The 19,227-nt window shown below is 42.1% G+C and overlaps 2 protein-coding genes across 2 annotated transcripts; both read right to left on the reverse strand.

The window, feature by feature from the left end:
- Positions 1–592: 592 nt before the first annotated feature.
- Positions 593–6,870, reverse strand: plp2b (proteolipid protein 2b). The gene is made up of 5 exons (XM_079273296.1): positions 6,481–6,870; positions 2,776–2,931; positions 2,546–2,644; positions 1,849–1,945; positions 593–1,734 (listed from the first exon to the last, which is right to left on the reverse strand). The coding sequence occupies exons 1-5, from the start codon at positions 6,577–6,579 to the stop codon at positions 1,721–1,723; spliced, it is 465 nt and encodes a 154-aa protein (XP_079129422.1). The 5' UTR covers positions 6,580–6,870; the 3' UTR covers positions 593–1,720.
- A 3,122-nt stretch (positions 6,871–9,992) lies between these two features.
- On the reverse strand, positions 9,993–18,854 carry sypb (synaptophysin b). Its single transcript, XM_079273951.1, has 7 exons — positions 18,722–18,854; positions 17,281–17,346; positions 12,226–12,350; positions 11,088–11,286; positions 10,782–10,973; positions 10,365–10,680; positions 9,993–10,171 (listed from the first exon to the last, which is right to left on the reverse strand). Exons 1-6 carry the CDS (start codon positions 18,737–18,739, stop codon positions 10,396–10,398), a joined length of 885 nt encoding a protein of 294 aa, XP_079130077.1. The 5' UTR covers positions 18,740–18,854; the 3' UTR covers positions 9,993–10,171; positions 10,365–10,395.
- Positions 18,855–19,227: the final 373 nt, after the last annotated feature.

Raw genomic sequence — 19,227 nt, forward strand, 5'->3', positions numbered from 1 at the left:
GGCCCCAAACAACAGATTATCATTCCACTGTAGGTCTCTAAAATGACATGGGGCTCGTGTAATGTAATAGTTATTGCAACAGAAAGACAGGAAAACCTGGATGGGAAAAGGATTTTCATAAACGTGACATAATCTCAAAACGAGAAGAGTGGGGCAGCATGCATAACTGTCTGCAGTAGAAACATATCAAATGAGATTAGAGATCACAGATGCCCGCTGCACCAGGTCAGTACAAATCCTGCCAGAGTGTAAAAACATAGTTCCTGATAATATCAGGATATGAACAACCTAATGAGTGCCTGCAGCAAACACAACTATAGCCAAGTTGACGTTTTTGTTCGGTTGACTTTTATAAACTTAATTACTAACTCTTAGCTGATGGGCTAGAGGGAACCGCCATTTAGCAATGCTTCTTCTTCCCTCTAGTGTCAACCGGAGAGAAGACAAGTTACAGTGAAAATATATCCGGCAAACATATGCAGTCAGTTCAAGTTCTTGTTAAATGAAGACGTTTTCAAACATCATCGTTAAAATGTAAGATGAGTGACAATGATGATGATGTAACAATGTAAGTAACAAAAACAAATTTCTCTGTGGTAACAATGGCTTTTATTTCTCAAACCAAGGCTGCTTTGAATTTTGAAATTAAACAGCAGACTCTTGTAAAGCATGTTAAAAAAAACCAATAAGGCAATGTTTTACTTGGACAAATAACAACCGAATGGGAGAAGGAACAGTTACAGAAGATATTGAAATTGTGCTATTCACATCATACAATTCAAACGATGTGATTTTTCTTTTTTCTACATCAAAAAAACATGAACCAAAGAAACTGGACCCTACTTCTGGACTGTATAAAATGGCAACATGTATTCTGCACCTTTAAAACATATTACAAATGTAGGAAAATGAAACAACCTGAGCAAGAATCAAAGTAGACAGGTGGAACTGGACACTGTAATTAAAATAAGAAACATGTTGCTGATGGTTAATTGACATCTAATGATGCAGACTCAACTCTACTTAGTACAAAAATAGCCAAAACGTTGCTGACCGATGACAGAAGACACCTCAAATGTTTAGGCTTCAAGAGTATAAGATGAACAATGTGAAGGAACTTGTTAATTAGAAGGACAGTCTAAGGCACTGAAACACACGGGGAGAACTCTAAAGAGATAATTAAATAACAGAGAAGGAAATGTTTGTCCAGCTGAGGAATCTCTCTGGAAATACAGGAAACACACTGACGAAGTGCATCATTACGATGTTAAACAATTCCTTAAACACCACATGCATGCGTCAGTTACTTCTAAAGTCCAAATGACACAGTTACTACTCACTACAACGGTCCATTAAACAATACACATGTGTATTAGACAAGCTGCTTGGTGACAACCATTGTCTATTATTTACTGTTTTCCCTTTTTTAATCAGTGGTTCATTGAGGTTGGAGTAAAGGTTTAAATTCCTCTTGTTGCAGACAAGATTTTGTCTTAACGTGCAGGTACAGATGTTCAGTACCACTCGCTGACATCGTGCTCCTCTCAGGCACGGCCCTAAAAGAAATCTCTCGTCTGTTCACACCGTACAGTGGCATTGATTAAACTGTGACCTGCTCATTGTGCTGTCCATCGTCCTTTGTGATCCACTCTTATGTTAACTTGCTCTTCTTCTGTTTTTCTGCTGTGTTCTTGGCAGAAGCACATGTCTCTTGGAGTGTTTAAACTCTGTCGTCTGTATGAAAAGAAAAAGTAAGACAAACTTGTTGAACACATGAAATAAGGCAGATTATTGTCATATAGAGCGTGTTTTTAGTGCATCAGTCAAGTGAATATCTGCTGCACTCACCGGTGGAAGCTGCCGTGTGCTGCGTGGTGCTCTTGATTTGCAAGTAGATGGTGTAGGTGTCATAGGCAAACAGCAGACCGGCAATCAAACCAAATACCTAAGAAACAATAACCCAGGATCAGAATCACCATAATAATATAACGCACCGTCCACATAAACCTCAGGGTTGATTAATGCAAAAGAAGAAGTAGAAATACTAGAAAACACTGTAATATAAAGTCATATTTTACGTTACATAGCTACAGACAAGTGACTTTCAAAATCTAAGATCTGTTCTGCGGCTCACACATCTCAGGCTCATCTCCGAGGTGCTTCAACTACAAATGCAGCCTTTTCATTGGCTACGATAAATTCAAACCCATTTGAAAACTGTCGCTCACAACAACGTGAAGACAAGTCTCTGACCTGCATGAACTAAAGGAGCTGTGGACTCAGTTTGTCTGACACTGTGACAAAGTCTTGTGCTCTTTACTAGACTTAAACAGGAAGGAAGCAGGAGATATGACTTGAGATGTTCATGTTACTCAATAGTGACTGAGTGCCTTGAGAGTTTGCTCATTATGAAAACCCTTTAGTTTCAGTTTCCACATCTATAATGAGTTCCTACACCTACAATAAAACAGATTCATTGATAACAGTTAATGATTGTCAATACAAGCAATAAACATATGAGCAGTTTCAGGGCAGCTTGACTCACCCCGCCTGCAATACGAGCGCCGTCCCCGGAACCTCCAATCACGTTGATCAGAGAGATGATGAGGTAAAGGATTGCACCAATACCAGCACGGAAAAGGTCCTGCGCAAAAGAGGGAAGCGGAAGATGAAGCGTTGTGCAACGAGGCACACGTGTGCATCAGTGTGTGTGTGTGTGTGTGTGTGTGTGTGTGTGTGCTTGCTGTAAGATAGTAAGACACGTAGAGGACTCACGCTCCAGACCCAGTTGACCACTAGGATTTGCTTGTCCACCTCCATCATGAAGATGCCGAAGAAGACCATGGAGAAGACCATCTCGCAGATGGCCACGGAGGAGTAGCCTCCAGTGTGGGATGCACCGTAGCAGATGATGATAATGAAACTGATGAACTGAGAGGGATCGAAGGGAAAAAAAGAGTGTGTTGGGGAATTAAACGGGAGAGATTAATGATTTTGAGATATCCCACAATACTTTAGGGTTAAGCCAGAGAAGTAACAGATGCCCAAATGTCTCTCCTGTCAGACTTTGCAGGTGACAAATCATCTGAATGCTCAGGAACAGAAAAAAAGATCTGTGTCCACTTCAATAGCCGAAGCCAGTCAAGACAGTAAATCACTCCAAACAAAGGCCTCGTTGTTTCATTTACTCCAGTCAGTTTACAATTCAACATCCACATAATAACAAGCCTGTTATCAAAGAGCTAAATATTTTCTGCACAGTGAGACAACTGGATGGACTATAATGCACTCTGTCAGTCTGTCCATCACATGCTGCTTTCTTCTTTACATTACCAGCACGTGTTTGTTCCATCAAGATCTTATTTTTCCACACGAGGGGAGAAAAAAAAGAAAAAAAAGTCAGCGGGCATTCTTCTCAGTCCATTCCCCTGAAATGCTGCCAATGTGCAGAAATCATAAACTCAGGCAGGCAGCCTACGGCCCTCAACCAGTATCAGCCGTTTTGTTGTCAATACAGCTGTTGTTCACTGCTGTCAAACTGTGTGGGTGGACACATTCACACCACACGGACACATGACAGCTGTGAAGGAGTGGACATGTCAACGGGTTAACAGTACAAGTCATTACATTTAAGCATTTCGTTTATTGTGCTGTTCTACAACATCGATTCATAATACCTGTGCACTGTCATACACATTTGCAAAAGTTGCATTTACAAATGTACATTTTTATATACTGGAAAAACAGTCCAAAACCCCAAAATATTCTATTAACTACAATTCAAAACAAGGAAAATCTATATTTTCACATTTGAGGGACTGAGACAGTCATATTTAGCTTGAAAAATGTATTATGATTATTGAAAATTATTTTCAAGAATTTTCTTTCGATAAATCTTTGCAGTTCTAATACACTTTAGTACATTCATAACGATATAACATACATTAATATTTTCCTATCGTCAAATATAAAACGCGTACTTAACGAATCGGACTCTGACGTACATATTTTTTAAAAGCACATTGCAATGTTTTATTCTCAGACACAGACGACTCAGGAGCCAGTGTCAAATCTCTGCAGTCTAAATGATACGAGCATGATGTAACCGACACTAGCCCTACATCTGTCACTAACGCTCCCCCTCCTCTCACCCGCAACTGCTGCACAAACGCGCAGCCAGCCAGCCGCATGCGTCAGTAGTTCATGTGTTCTGGAGGCCGGCACAGGCTGCCTCTGTAGAGTAGCCGGGCGGGCCGAGGCCAAGGTCCGACACAAGAGGCTTTTGTTCACACAGAGAAAACACCCGCGAACACAAGAGTCCCTCAGAACAAGAAAGGCTGCGAGATGTTGACACCTTTATGTCTCCTACAGCGGCGGATCTGTTTGCATGGGTCAGCGTTTAGGATCCCAGCGAGGGGGCTGTTCACATCAGTATAATGAGCTGCTCTTTAAAAAAAAAAAAAATGACTGGAGGGAAATTGTTGTGAACGCTCGGCTAATTATAGTCAGCAGCAGACTCTTCCGTTGTACGGAGACACGCCAAACAGCAACGGTTGCTAGGGAAGTCACTTACATTTTCTCACTGAAGTGTACAGGGAGAGAAAAATGGAAAGTTCAGTTTAATTTCATCACTTTCTTGCTGATCATGACACCTCGTCATTTATTCAACCGTCATACTTCTGCCTGTTTTCCTCCCCTTTGATTAAGACATTCTTCCAAAAAAAAAAAAAGGAAGATCACCTAAAAAATGCTCTCCAGTCATAAGAGAATGTGACCGCTTCATTTCATGATATTAAAAGTGAGGTGAAAGTTCAGCTCAGTGCATGACGCATACTTACTTATCACTCCTGGCTTAACCGTGCCACATGACAAACTGAATTTGACTTTACATGGGTGTGTGTGACTGTGATCTTCATGTTGTTCTGCAGCTTCAAACATGTTCAAGTTTGCCTCTTGACAGCCAGATTAACAGCTAAATGTAATTGTACGAGCCACGACGGCCTTGTTGACACAATTTACAGACAGCAGATTTATTCCTTTAGATTTGGTTTTATCAACTGGAGGATTTAAAACTGGCTGCTGGGGTTAAATACCCAATCTCCCAATAGATTGGACATAACAAGCAGTGATGACATTTGCCTTCCTGTTTGCCTCACACACCCCTCTCTCCCTGCCCTGTAAGCAGTTTTAGACATCCACCATCAGCGATGACTTCCTTTAAAAAGGTTCATCAGGCTCCAGTAAAGACGCGAGTGGGCGAGGATACAACAAACTACCGAGTGTATCCACTGAAGCTATCTGTGATCGGCACACCAAAAGATGTGTGCTAAGCAATTCACACATTCTTTGTTCCCAGGAACAAGCTTCACACACAGCCTGGAATTTCCATTACTTCTGGAAGGAAAAAAAAAAAAAAAGACTTTACAGTGGGCGGACCACTGACCACCAACGTCTGAAAGCCTGCTTTATAACGAGTCCATTGAGTTACGGGAGCAGAACCTTGCCTTCAAGAGTAGCACACAGAAGCACAATAACATTGTAAGAACTCTGCAAGCTACTGTGAGATAAGTGATAATACTATGTTGCCATGTGCTTGGCGAGAATCTGATAAAAAATAAAAAATGCATAAGTTATGTAAAGTATTGACGGTAAAAGCAGTCATGTGTTAAGAGAACACACCGCTGTGAAATGCAAACAAAAGGCAATGATGTGAAAACAATGTTCAAGGAGAGTATAAAAAAATAAAAATAAGGACCTCCCAGACAGGAAGTAGTTGTATCTTGCCAGGAAGTGGAACACTTAAACCCACGCACCTTTGCTCTGATGTTCCTATGTCGGCCACTATAGGTGTATATAATCCTCTTAACTACAGCCAGATGTGCAAAGACATAAAGTGGGAAAACCCCTCACTCCATGAGCCTTTTATACTTGTAGGAATGCGATATGCAATGCATACCCTCACCATACCGCTACCTGCCAACACATGCAAACTGCAATGTAAGTAACTGTTATAAGTATAAACAGGAGACGCCTGACAGCAGTCACCAGGTCGCGTTAACCCGTATGACCTTTCCTCTGCCGCTAAACCCTCAACATGCTGGCTCTTTGGTGCCAAATGAGAAAACTGTGGAGCACGAGCGACAGGTGGAAACCCTTAACCTCAGTTCATGATCCCTTAAACCCCCTCCAGACCACATGCGTACCATTCCCTTACAGACAGATACAGCTTTCAAGAGAACAATACTGAAAAAATGAGTGACAGAAGGAACAAATGCCTTTCTTCTGTCGAGCATAATAGTGAGACAAATCAATAACAACCATGTAGGCTAGATTAAACCACTTCAATATATGAAATATGAATGAGGCTTGTTGAATGCTACTTATGCATTCGTACACACAACATATTATAAAGCAGGTTTTGCAAACGGTTGCAACAGTTCATACATAGTAGCTAAAAGCAACACGTGTCAGTGAACTTACTATTTCTGCAGCGAGGATAACCCCCTTTTGGGTCCTCACGTAATTCTTCAGCTTCTCCAAGCAGTTGGCACCGGAGCTGGACGCGGTAGAATCAGCCATTCTGGTAACTACTATCTTCTTGACGTATATACACCGACTGTATGTTTCTGTGTTCGAGCCTCGTCGCCAGCAAACCGACGAAAGGAAAAGAGTTTTCCCGTTAACCGTGAGTGCGTTTTTTTGTTTGTTTTTCTCTCCTTCCACTCGGATGAATCAACTTCTCCGATGTAAAATAAACGTCTCCTGGTTTAGCTCAGTCGCGACCACAGAAGCTCTGCTCAAAAAAAAGCTCCGCTCTGTGTGTGTGAAGTGGGAGGGTCTGAGGAGCTGACAGTGGGGCGTTGGCTCTCACTTTTCTCCAGAGGAGCTGCTTCTTGTCCGGTTGGCACTGTGGCACCACTATCGCGAGCTGCTCCCGTGCTGCCTTCAAGCGCTCCTCGTAAAGTCCAAAAGACCGGTTGCGAATGATGTTGTTAGTGGCGTATGTTTTTGAGCTGATTTTCAATGGTTGGTGTGGTGGTGGAGGACGAACTCAAGTACTGGACTTTACACTTCTACTCAGTGGTGGAGGAAGTAATCGTCTACTTATGTAAATGTTGCAATACCGTGGTGTAGAAATAATTCATGCTTTCAAAATCGTACTTATCGTTAAAGTACAATACTTGAGTAAATGTTATTTTCACCACTGCTGATCAAGTGAAGATGGGCTTCCTTGAGTTGCAGCAATATTCGAGTACATATGGATGCTTGTTAAGGATGGAGTTTAAGTAAGCTACTCCAACATTTACTTGTTAATGCATCAGTCATTTTTTGGCCATTCTCAAAAATTAAAACTTTTGATATTTCAAGTGTATTTTGTTGTGAATACGTGTGTACTTTTACTCAACTACAACTTCAAAGGGCCTATGTAGGGTTTTTACTTTAAATGAAGTATTTTTGTAGTGAGGTATTAATACCTAATCTATTCAAATTAACTAACTCGTGAATTTATGTGTATAATTTATAATGCATTTTCAGCAGTAACAGGCTCTGTCCATCTCTTAAATCTTGGTCCTCTTGGCATTATTTGTATGGACAAGTCTTTAAAATAATGAAATAAATTCAAATTTTTTGAGCAAAAAGGGAGGAGGCGTCTAAGGAAGACATATCAGATAATACCCTCCCCGGCCACCAGACAGTGCCATGCAGTCCTCATCAAAACCACAGACCGGATCAAACTAACCTGCACACTGGCCCACAGCCTGCCTGACATGGGTGCAATATAGGCCATGGGTGCAATATAGGCCAGCTACAGAAATATCATCTGCATTTTTCTACGTAACAGTCTGCTACCATCACTAAATAGGCAAGCGTGTTCCAAGGTTTTATTACACCCGCGTTTGTGTTGCTTCGCTATGTTTTAGACACAGTTTATTGTATTTTGTTTATATTTCAGTTAATCTCCTGCTACGATTTATTCATACAACTGATAAACTTGAAACATATTATTATTACTCAACCCAGCTCATCGAAGTAAACAAACAGACAGACAGCCTATGAACAGAAGTACACATTTTAACCTGCAACAGAATAATTTCAAGTTTATTTCATTTTGTTTCACATGGATCCCATATAATAAGAATACAGCAGAATTTTGGAGAGTCTTGGATATTTTTTTTCTCTGACTTATCATTATCATAAATACTAATATGAATACATCATACACAATAAACACAGCACTATCCAAAGGCGTAGAGAGAGTATCACAAGACATCATTCACCACAAACAACAGAGTATATTTCATTTCAGCATATTTATAAGAGCTACAGTGAAAGAGAGAGAAAGACAGAGAGAAAGAGAGAGAAAAAACAGGTGGGGGGACTAGAGGAAGAGAGAAAGCCAGGTGCTTCTACACGCCTGAATCAAAGAACCCTGATTTAAAACAAACAAAAAAGTGAAACCAAGGCTGTGCAATGGATCAATATATACTGGAGATGGACGACAAGTCATCCTGATGAGGACTGTGGAAGCAAAACTACCAATCAAGACACATCTCTTACCATTTGGCAATCTTGTATATCCAAACAGAGGATTGGCAGTAGGACAGGTATTGTATATCTGGAAGGAAGTCATTATTGCGGCACCTACTTTGAGTAGAATATAGCAGAGCTGCTGTATGTGCTGAGCAGTAACCACGATGATGGATCAAAACATAGCACGGTGTTACTGTGTCGTCTAACTTTCCTGCAGCTTTAAGCCTCAGCCTCTCAAACATGTTCAGGGATGCTTCAGGATATAAGGATGCATGCAGTAAATTCACCCTCCGAAAGAGAAGAGATGAAGAAGGATCGAGGATGCAGGAGGAGTACATGTGGAGTCATATTGTTCAGACCGCCTCGTAATAATATGTGTTGTATTATGCAAGGTCTTTAATATACTTTATTCTCATTTGCCGACTAAATGTTAACGTGAGTATGTAGGTCACTGATTACAGTGTGACAGAAACACCGGTTAAAAAACTATATGACTCTGTCTTACAACTTTGCGGACCACATAACAGGCGATCAAAACAGGACGAGGGTTCATAGACAAAATTAGTCTGACGCCATTACATAAATCCAAACAAACAAACAAACACACACGTCGCTAAATCTGTTGCTCACTGGCCCCGATTCACAATTTTCATACTGATAGCACACTATAGCAGTTTTTGAAACAGCACAGCAAATATGAGATGCTACCATGCTCACTAATTTTCGTGATCCGATGCAATTTGTGATCTTACATGTCAGGAATTAAAATGTTCTGTGTATCACAAGAGTTCATCCTCACTTGACAGTGATATTTGATGGATAAATGTATATAAAAACAAAAATAAAGTTGAAACAACCTACTTAAAACCCACTACTATCATCTATTCACTATGTTATATTAAATGACTCTCACTGTTTGTATGAATTATTTTCTTTCAACATTTGCCATCATATTTTGAGCAGCCTTTAGCCCCTTTCTTAAATCCTGTCAGTGATGCTGATCGAATGAGAAGAAAAACAACATGAAAAGATGTTTATAGATTCTGAGATGAATAAATGAAAAACCTATGGTGTGAATAATTTAAGGGGATTGAAGGGCAAAGGCTAAACTATGTGAGCTCCTAAACAGAACCAAAGTAAATGCAATTGAATAACTCTGTGCTCAACATTTGTTGTATAACAACTTTTATGGAGTGCACAATTATTCAACTGTGTACATATAATCATATATATATATATCAGCATGTTGATATTTACACAGCACAGACAAATACATTCTCCCAAGTTAAATATTACTATAACTTTTTTTCCCCATAAATGTAAGTCTTTCCCATTACAAGATTTCAGTTAAATGTTCGCCAATGAATGTTTTGGTATTTGTATTCAAGTTTTTCTCGTATAACCAAACAGACAATCCTCTGTTGTCTTATACAGTTAAATACATCACGAGAATAAACATCATGTTACAGCAAAGACCCCATTCCCCCGGTAGTGTCCCCCTCCCCAGGCCTCACCAGTTTCTGCCCTCCATGCCTCCCTCCCTCCGCCTGTCAACTCACAAATACACAAACAGACAAACAGAGGAGTGTGGAAATGCAGGTGGTGGTCGAGAGCCACACTCCAACATCACAAGCTCAACCTGGGTAGAGGGAGAGAAGGTAGAAAAGAGAGACAGAGGGAAGGAAAATATTAAACACACAGCAAACGTATTGCTGCTTGAAATAAACGTGCTTGAAATAAAGAATAGCTGAGATCATTACCTCAAAGACGTCCAGTATCGTGACCTATTTAAACATAACCACTCCATAATTTCTGCATATGTTTACACTCACCATCCTGCAGCTGTGGTTTGGCTGGACAGGCTCACATTTGATTCGCGAAGGAGGTGGGCTGCGGCTGCTGCTCATAGCCCTGGCTGTATCCTCCTTCCTCATTGTAGCCCTGCTGCCCGTATTCGGGCTGGTACCCTCCCTGGGAGCCGGCGTAGGGGTCCTGCTGAGCGTAGCCTCCCTGGGCAAAGGCATCGGGGGCGGGCTGCTTTTCCTGTGATGGGACGTATGTTCCAGAGAGGGCAGCCATCCAGCCGGTCTCCTTGAACACGAACCACAGGTTTCCGATCCACAGGATCAGGTTGATGAAACCAAAAGCCTGTGGAGCAGAGAGGCGTTTGGAGTTCAGATATTTACTCTTTCTGATCTCATATCAACTCTTCATACAGCTTGGTTCATTGTGACTCATCGGGGTCCTACCACAGAGGTGTTGAGGCCGGAGACCTTGGGGTCGTGGACATCACGGCAGTGAGTCTCTTCTTCGTCACAGGCTGAGATGAGAGTGATGACCCTCTCTGGATCGGTGGCTGTTTTCACATCTGACAGGCCTTTAGCCCAAGCACATGAACAGACCAGCCACATGAAGGCAAATACCGCAGACACAACAAAGTCCTGGGGATCAGCAAGACAACATGATCACTTTTTATACCAACAGCTTAAGGAGGTATTTATTGTAACACCAGTTGCTGCACTTGTATCATATGTGTAAGGCATCAACAAACTCACAATCTGGGCCCCCTTGCAGTTTTCACGGTACTTCTCCAGTACGAAACAGTATGCAGAGAGGGCTGCCATTGAGTAGAGGAAGGAGAAGACAGCGATGGTGACGAAGAACTCAGCTGAGGAGGAGTAGTCCCCGACCAGGAAAAGACGCTCTTTGTGTCCTTCCTTACAGGTCGGGGAATCAAAGTAAACCTGATGGAGCCTGAGAACAGAGACACAAAGACGGAGAGAGAAATGAGAAACTGCAAAAAGAGCTCAGGGAAAAAAAGGTCAAATCGTGACACAGTTCTTGTGATATCAATGAACAGTGTCTACGATTCTTTTTTGCAGTTTTCAGTGATTATGTAAGTGGATTCATGCAATACATAACAACTACTGTTGAATATAGCATTTTAAAGGAGTGGGGAACACATTTATTCGCTTTCTTGCCAAGAGGTAGGTGGGGAGATCAACACCACTCTCATGTTTGTCAATTAGATATGAAGCTACAGCCAGGGGATGTTAGCTTAGCTTAGCATAAAGACTGGAAATAGGTGGAAACAGTTAGCCTGGCTCTTTTCAAAGGTGACAAATTCCAAATACCAGAAGCTCTGAAGCTCACTGTTAACCTTATATTTTTTTTAATTTGTATAAGAATGTGAAGTGTATTTCACAAAATGTTGAACTATTCCTTTAACCAAAGGTACTTCTGAGAAAATGTCCTTTTTTACCACATAGTCTACTGAGCTTACTAACTAAACTATGCTGTTGTATAAATAGGAATACAGGCCTATATTTCGTAATTCCTTGCAATGGTACCAATTTATCAAATGTATGTAATTCATAATTTATATCATACATTTTCTTATAATTACTGGTATATAATTCATAACAAATGCCTTTTAGCACAAGTTGCATGGTTGTTCTAAAGAATAATTTGACGTTGGAATGAATCAAATCTTAAAAAGCTCATTTCAAAATGAGACCTTGCTATATCATACTAATTGGCTTCACCATCAACAAGATGAACTTGCTCCTGAGTAATCTATTTTCATACTTGTGCTTAATATGTATTTTACAGTTTGTTTGGTGCCAACAGTTGAATTTGTTTCCCATTTCTACTACGTACATCGGTGAGAGTGACTTGTGAGGTGAGACGTACCTGAACGGATATTCAAATTCTACTTCTATGCCTAGGTCACTCTCCGTCCGGTTTTTACACTCCACGCTCATCTTGAACATGCCAGAGTAACTGCCACATGTCGAGAAGGCGAAGATTGCAAAGATCTGGCGGAGAAAAAAAAGAGGAAGGAAGAGACACAGTGAAAATGTGACATCTCACAGACAAACTGAAAAAAACACAAATCGCACTTGGATGATCACATGCTTTAATTACAAGAGTACTCGGCTTTAGGTTTAGGATAATGCAGCCGCGTCAACAAAGAGCTCCGGTGACGAAACAGGTGACAGCTCCATTTACACTGGAAGCTGCAGATTGCTGCTTCCACCACCTCCAACGTCTCGAGCAGACAGATATTCCACCAATCACAGCGAGTTGATAAAAAAATGCACACGGAGTGCAAATCAATGCAGCGTTATCACCGGGCTACACGGCCACGGCTGCGCCTGTTGCCATGGTTACCCTTACAATTGGTTTTCTGTACATGTTTCCTCATAGTACTTTGTGGTACAACGGTGATCGTGCATTCGGTCCGGGTCTGTTACTTCAGGTGCACACAGCTCAGTCTGGTTCTTCAGCTCCTACCAACGTCAGCGGCTCAAACAGACACACACACACACACACAGCAGATTAGACAAGTCAGACTATTTTTACCACACCCTCCCTGCACTGCGGGCCAGATCCGATTGGGTGGAAAATCCAGCTATTAATCTGACTGAGGTGCTCGACCATCTGTCACCAAGTACTCAACTACAAGCTACTGTAAAGCCAGTCACAACACACACAAAGCCACACCCCAACGCGTGAGCTTGTACCTGCACACACACACACACGCACACACTATGCCACGTCCTGTATACTGTCTACCTGCTGCAAGCATCAACACACTTAACTATTTACAGTGATCTTTTAGCTAATGTGAGGCGGAAGCTCGTTTGTTGGATTTACACACCGGCCGCCTAAAGCGAGCCTCATTGTGATGGCGATACTCATCCTGCTCTGTTCCTGCAGGGTTTCTTTTCTTTTTCTTTTCTAATGTCACCCAACACCTTCCCTCCCTGTTGTTGGTAGGAGGCCAATTAATTAACAGGTTTTAATAACCAATGCCAATGACTGCAGACGTGATGAAAGTGGCTGCATAAGTGTGTGGGAGGAGGGAGAGGAGGCTGCTGATAAACGACACCGTTTATTATCAATTTCAGGCAAAGAATTGTGCCATCTGGAGTCGAGCTTTTGAGTTAAAATCCAGACTGAAACACGGATAATTTCAACATTATTATGACACTCTTACTCGGAGCTGATCTGGCTAATCTTAAACATTTGAGCCTCATTATATTTTGGTGCAGGCATGCTTGAACCAGGAAAAGTCTCTCTAAATGCACCATGAACAGACTCATTTTGGTGTCAATTTATCTGTTATTCCCGATGTCATGTTCATAGAAAGGCCTGCAAAACGTGAGTTGTGTTTTACGCAGTACTTTCTCTTTAAAACCCCAAACAGAATAATGGGATGTAAGGCTGCAGCAGCTGTGCAATTAATCAACACCTAGAGCGTGTGTAGAACTGCAGTGTGGGCACAATCCTTCACACATTCTATCCTATCATAATCCATCTAATTCTGTTTAGAAAAAGGCACACACAGCAGCTTTTTTTTTTTTTTTTATAACTAAAAGGTTCAAAGATTTTAGAGCTCCCTGTGTCCATATCGGATGGAGGAGGAAGAAGAGGGCCAGCCAGACTGAGAAAAGAAATGGTGGCACACTGAGTGTCAGGTGCCATGGTAACACTATTGGCAGCGTCGTGCACGGCGAGGAGGCAGAGGCTGGTTTCTACCGCTCCTGGTATGCTGGATGGTTGACAGCTCTTCTGTGCTGTGAAGATACACAATCTCACTCACTCAGACACGAACGATCTGTCTGCCACGGCTGTTCTCACACTGTCTGTCTGTCTTTCTCTGTAAAAAGAACGATCAAATAAAAGCACCAACTGCAGAGCTTGACCAAACAATATATTTCTTTCCCCTCTTAACATTAACATATTTTAGATCCTTTTTCCGCTCATAATAGTTATTATCTTTGGTATTTCTGTATTGCAATTACTTGTTAGTTATCAGACAACATTTATGCAAATATCAATATATTTGCAATAAGATAATGTCGGCCGATATTCTGCGAAGATATTCTGCGAAGACATTCAATTTTTTCAAATTTCACCATTTTATGCCAAAGATATTAAATGATTTCCATGTTCATGTGCAACTAAAATGTTAAAAACCAACCCTTGGATGAGGATAAGCAGCTCTCTACATGTCGACACATAGCCCAAAAGCGCAAAAGCACAGAAATAAACACAAGCTGAGCTTTCACCAGAGGCCCTGGAGTAATAATAACCACAGAGAGTCACCAAGCGTCTGAACAGTAAAAGCCCCTGAGCTACAACAAAATCAACAGCCTTTATTACACATTAGGGACTGCAGCAAAGTGAATCATGTTCTCACAAACAGCCTTTTTATGAGTCAGAAAGTGAATTTTGTATTCAGATGAAATTCAACATAGCAGTGCCATCGTGTAGCGGTGGAGGCAGGAGGCTGTTTGCATACTCTGTGGTTGAGCTCCACATCAATGTTATTTGGGAACTCAATGTCTTCCAGCATCCATCAAATCTAGGCTTTGTCAGCACTCTTCCCCAGAGACAGAGAGTGTGGGTGGGGAGGTGCGAACAGCTACATGAGTCACACATACTGAACGCTGTTTAAATCTCACACATTCTTATCATCAAATGTCGACGAAATCTTTAGCAAAAAAAAAATCTCCACCGGTCTCAACTGATCCAATCCATTTCCATTTAAACTCATCTCTAAAATTCAAATATATGAATATGACCACAGCAAATTGGAACATTCTGGTTGCAACAAAAATCCCAAAAAGGTCTGATTCTCGAGAAGAATCCCTGAAAGAGGGGGAAGCTCCTCTTTCCTGCCCTAAAAACGCCGTGTTGCTGGTCGTGTGTGCCCATATTAATCCAGAAAGAGAAGCAGCTCCTCCTCTAGTCTGACGTTGAGGCATGCAGACCCCTCTGACAGATGATTCATGGGCCCTGGCCTCCTGAGCGAGCCTCCTGATTGGTTGCTGGCTTACTGTGACCCATGGAGGCAGTGATGAGGTGCTGGCACACTCACACAGCTCCAGGGAAGGACTACAGAGTCATGCAGTACACTCATGCCTCTGACTGCTCTCTGGCATATCTGCAGAGCCCATTACAGCGTGAGACACTGTTAGGGCCGCTCTGGCATGCACGTTTTCATCTGGTTTGTGTTAAGTGTGTGCTCATACTGAGGATCAGGGGTGTAGCTAACAATTATGGGACCCATGTGCAGGAAGGGCATCCCCTCCTCAATTCCCTTCTCATCTACCCTCCCAAAATGTTTTCATAATTACATGGCATGCACAAGTTGAATGAGGAACATAGGGCTTATTAAAATGATTCGGACTGCAGCTAACGTGTATCTTACAATGTAAGCCTAAAGCCAATTATTTTCTTGATTAATCGATTTTTTGTTTTGTTTATAAAATATCAGAAAACAGTGAAAGAAATCGCAAGGTGACCTCCTCATACAGCTTGTTTTGCTAGAGCATCAGTCAAAAACCCAAAGATATTCAGCGTTCCATCATATATTACAACGGAAAGCATCAGACCCTCACATGTGAGCAGCCAGAACGAGAAAAATGATGGTATTGTTGCATTCAAAATAATTCACTATGTTGACAATGCAAACTGGTTGCCAAAACCACAAGCCACAAACAGTCAGAACCAGTTCATAACATCACATCAGTGTTCAACAAAGCATTACATAAGATAAGAAAAGCCACATTTTAGAGGCTTAGCTGGAGGGCCAGCGAGGGTAATTAGCACCACTATTACCACTGTGGTGCCCCAGCTGTAGAGACAGAAGAGAATAGAGCGGCACCACTGTTAACCCTGCAGCCTCGTCAGTGTGAGCCTGCTCTATGAGGATATAGCTGTGGGACGACATCCTTAATGACTGATCTTCTAGTCATAATCTGCTGATTATTGTCTTGTTTAATCAATGAATCCTTTGGGCCACAATATGTCACAGAATGGTGAAAGAAAAAAGGCCGTCAAGATTGTTTTCCCAAGCCCAACTTGATGACATCACAATGGTGTTTTTGTGCGACCAACAGACCAAAAAAACAGAGATAATCAGTTTGGGATCTTATAAAGACAAAGAAAAGCAGTACATCTTCAGGTACTTTTATGAGATTTTGCATTTTGGGATTTTGTTAGTTGTTAATTAATTAATCTAACTTTTTAAATCATCTGTTGGATTGTTGGAGTGCAATGTCTTAAGTGGACCCCATTTCATGATATTTTCCCCAAAAAATAAACAACAGAAAAGAGCAAAAAATAAATCTTTCCGATGCAGAAATTGTACACAACTTGAGCGAAATGGAGTTATTCAGTTATGCTGCTCTCTTCAGCTGAACTAATGCATGAGTAGTTCACTGGCTCCATCATCTGGAGTGAACTGAACACATGGAGGTAAGAAACTGCTCTACACAAATTGTCATTGTGACTATATTGTGTTACTATATTGATGTAACACATCCGGTTGATGACTACTGCTCAGGCTTGTTGGGGCAATATCACAATGTCAGGATACAAGAGGATACAATTCTTTGATTAAGAGAGTGATTATAAGGTTGGTGAAGTTATGGTAGTGTTTCTAGCGATAAGGGGGGGGGGGGGGGGGTCTGACGTTAAACCCTCGTGAGAGACGATTCAATGTCGTTGTCTTTCTCAGAGTGTAGTCACATCCATTATTAAGCCCCATGCAGCTTTAGGACCTCTGTGTGACAGAAGGTTACAAATCTGTCAGTTAGGACATGATGACGTTATTTATCGCCAACACAAGCTCCAAGTAGTTTATCCATAACGATATTCTATTCTGAGATTTTTTTTTTTTTTTACTAAAATGGGAAAATGTATGTTTAATAAAATGCAAAACAGACAACTTACCCACTGTAGAATTTTGATAAATCCCAACGGTTGTTTGAGTACCGTGAACTGCCCTTGGGCCACCAACTGCCAAAACAACAACAACAAAAATTAATGAGCAGTTTTTCTTTTTTAATTACATTTTCAACTCTTGTACTCTTGAAATCAGCCTCTCCCCGTTGACCAGGCTGATGATAACATGATGATGTGATGATGCTGTGAAAAACAGGAACCTGATTATTTCAGCCTCATTTAGCCCACATACCTGGTCTACTGCTGACACCTGCAGGTGTTTGTTACTGAGAAAATATCTGCTGCCAGTGAATAAGGTGTGTGTGTGTGTGTGTGTGTGTGTGTGTGTGTGTGTGTGTGTGTGTGTGTGTGTGTGTGTGTGCGTGCGAGAGAGAGAGAGAGAGAGAGCGAGAGAGAGGGGGGGAGGGGGGTTGGGGGTGGGAGAGAGCTCCTGCCGGCATTACAATTACACTAAAGCTGATTAACCGACTGTTTGCTCTGCTCTCTCCCTGCACACTTCACGGCAGTCTTTTTCTTTATTATTCAATTGAGAGCAAATCTCGCGAAATCTGTGTAATTGACGACAAAAAAAGGAGGGAGCGTTTGTGCGCAGGTGAATGCGACACCGCAAAGAAGGCGGTGTGTCTCTGTGTGCATCAATAAATGGCGCACTGGAAATAGGCGGCAGTGATGGTTTTCTCTTTCTCGCTGTCTCTCTCTCTCTCTCTTGGGCTCTGGGGATACGTTCGCCCCCATTGTTTTTATCCCAACATCCATGTTATTAAACAGATGACGCATGCACGGACAATATCCATGTTGAGAGCAGAGCGAGAGGCCGATTCCGCGCTCATCTCTCAGGGAAGCCCTTGTTGGCTTTTGTCGCAAACCACACAGCTCTCTGAGAGATGAGCTGTTGGAGATGCAGGAGACCGTCCTCCTCGGTGTCGGGGCCTACTGCGGCTATCCGAACGCACCGAGGGCCTCGGAAATGAATCATGTTTGTTATCTTAGCGACAGCAGGGCTAATTGAGACGTGAGCGGTCTCAATCAATTAACTGGAACCCTGGAGATGATATGGGCTGCATCCTCTCCTTCCTTTGCTAAATGTCACGGCTGCAGACATCTGCACATCCGACACATTTTTATTTTTTTTGGACAGTCAACGGGCCGCTCCATCACATCGACTGCAGCATCAGTGCTGGAAAATTGTCCAATTACATCGCGCTCTGTCGTGCTTTTACATCGCTGCAGTTTTTTAATAAATGCATAAATCACAATTTTGACTCCAAGGTAATCGAATGCACTGCGTTAAAACCTTAACCTCGGTGGATTGGTCGGAAAAAAATCTTAATTTCAGTGCACGACAAGGGAAAATTAGGCAGAATGAATGAGCATCATCTACCGAACAAAACAACAGTGAAATATATGATTTCCCCCCCAAAAGCCTTACCTGATTCACAACATCCATCTTGGCCGCTTACTCGCTGATAAGAGGATCAGTGGGGCGGAGGGAGGGAGGCGTCTCATCCGGAACAGCCCAGGGGAGGAAGACGCCCAGGAGGAAGAGCTGGTCTGCGTCACGAGCTGGGCGAGGACGCGTGAAGCGTCGTGACGTCAGATACATCGCTGGACGTGGAGCGAAGAGGAGCCGAGCCGTCTGTCCAATCGCAGCGCTGCTTTATTCTAAGGGTCGTTCGAGATTGAGCCCCGAGGCTGATAATGCAGAGAGGAGCGGCATGGAGACTGTTCACGCTTTAGTGGACGGAAGGAGGGATGTAAAGGGGAAATAAAAAGGTCGGCGAAGGTTCCCGAGCTGCTGCTGGCCATTAACAGGCGGCTCTGCACCATCACATATCAGCTGATTGTATTGGAGGAATACATTTATTACCTTGTAAACCTTGTCGGCAAACCTCAATCTGCACATAACACGTTGTAGAAAAGTTCAGAGTGAGTTCA

The sequence above is a fragment of the Melanostigma gelatinosum genome, assembly GCF_949748355.1.
Source record: "Melanostigma gelatinosum genome assembly, chromosome: 8".
Classification (NCBI taxonomy): domain Eukaryota; kingdom Metazoa; phylum Chordata; class Actinopteri; order Perciformes; family Zoarcidae; genus Melanostigma; species Melanostigma gelatinosum.

What these genes read in the sequence shown, in the direction of transcription:
- plp2b (XM_079273296.1), bottom strand. Translation starts at nt 6,579, where the DNA reads ATGGCTGATTCTACCGCGTCCAGCTCCGGTGCCAACTGCTTGGAGAAG. An exon ending in TTATCCTCGCTGCAGAAATA is followed by an intron (nt 2,932 to 6,480) that starts GTAAGTTCACTG and finishes GATCCCTCTCAG; the next exon opens with TTCATCAGTTTCATTATCAT. An exon ending in GCGCTCGTATTGCAGGCGGG is followed by an intron (nt 1,946 to 2,545) that starts GTGAGTCAAGCT and finishes ATTGTTTCTTAG; the next exon opens with GTATTTGGTTTGATTGCCGG.
- sypb (XM_079273951.1), bottom strand. An exon ending in GAATTTGAATATCCGTTCAG is followed by an intron (nt 11,287 to 12,225) that starts GTACGTCTCACC and finishes CTCTGTTCTCAG; the next exon opens with GCTCCATCAGGTTTACTTTG. An exon ending in ACTGCAAGGGGGCCCAGATT is followed by an intron (nt 10,974 to 11,087) that starts GTGAGTTTGTTG and finishes GCTGATCCCCAG; the next exon opens with GACTTTGTTGTGTCTGCGGT.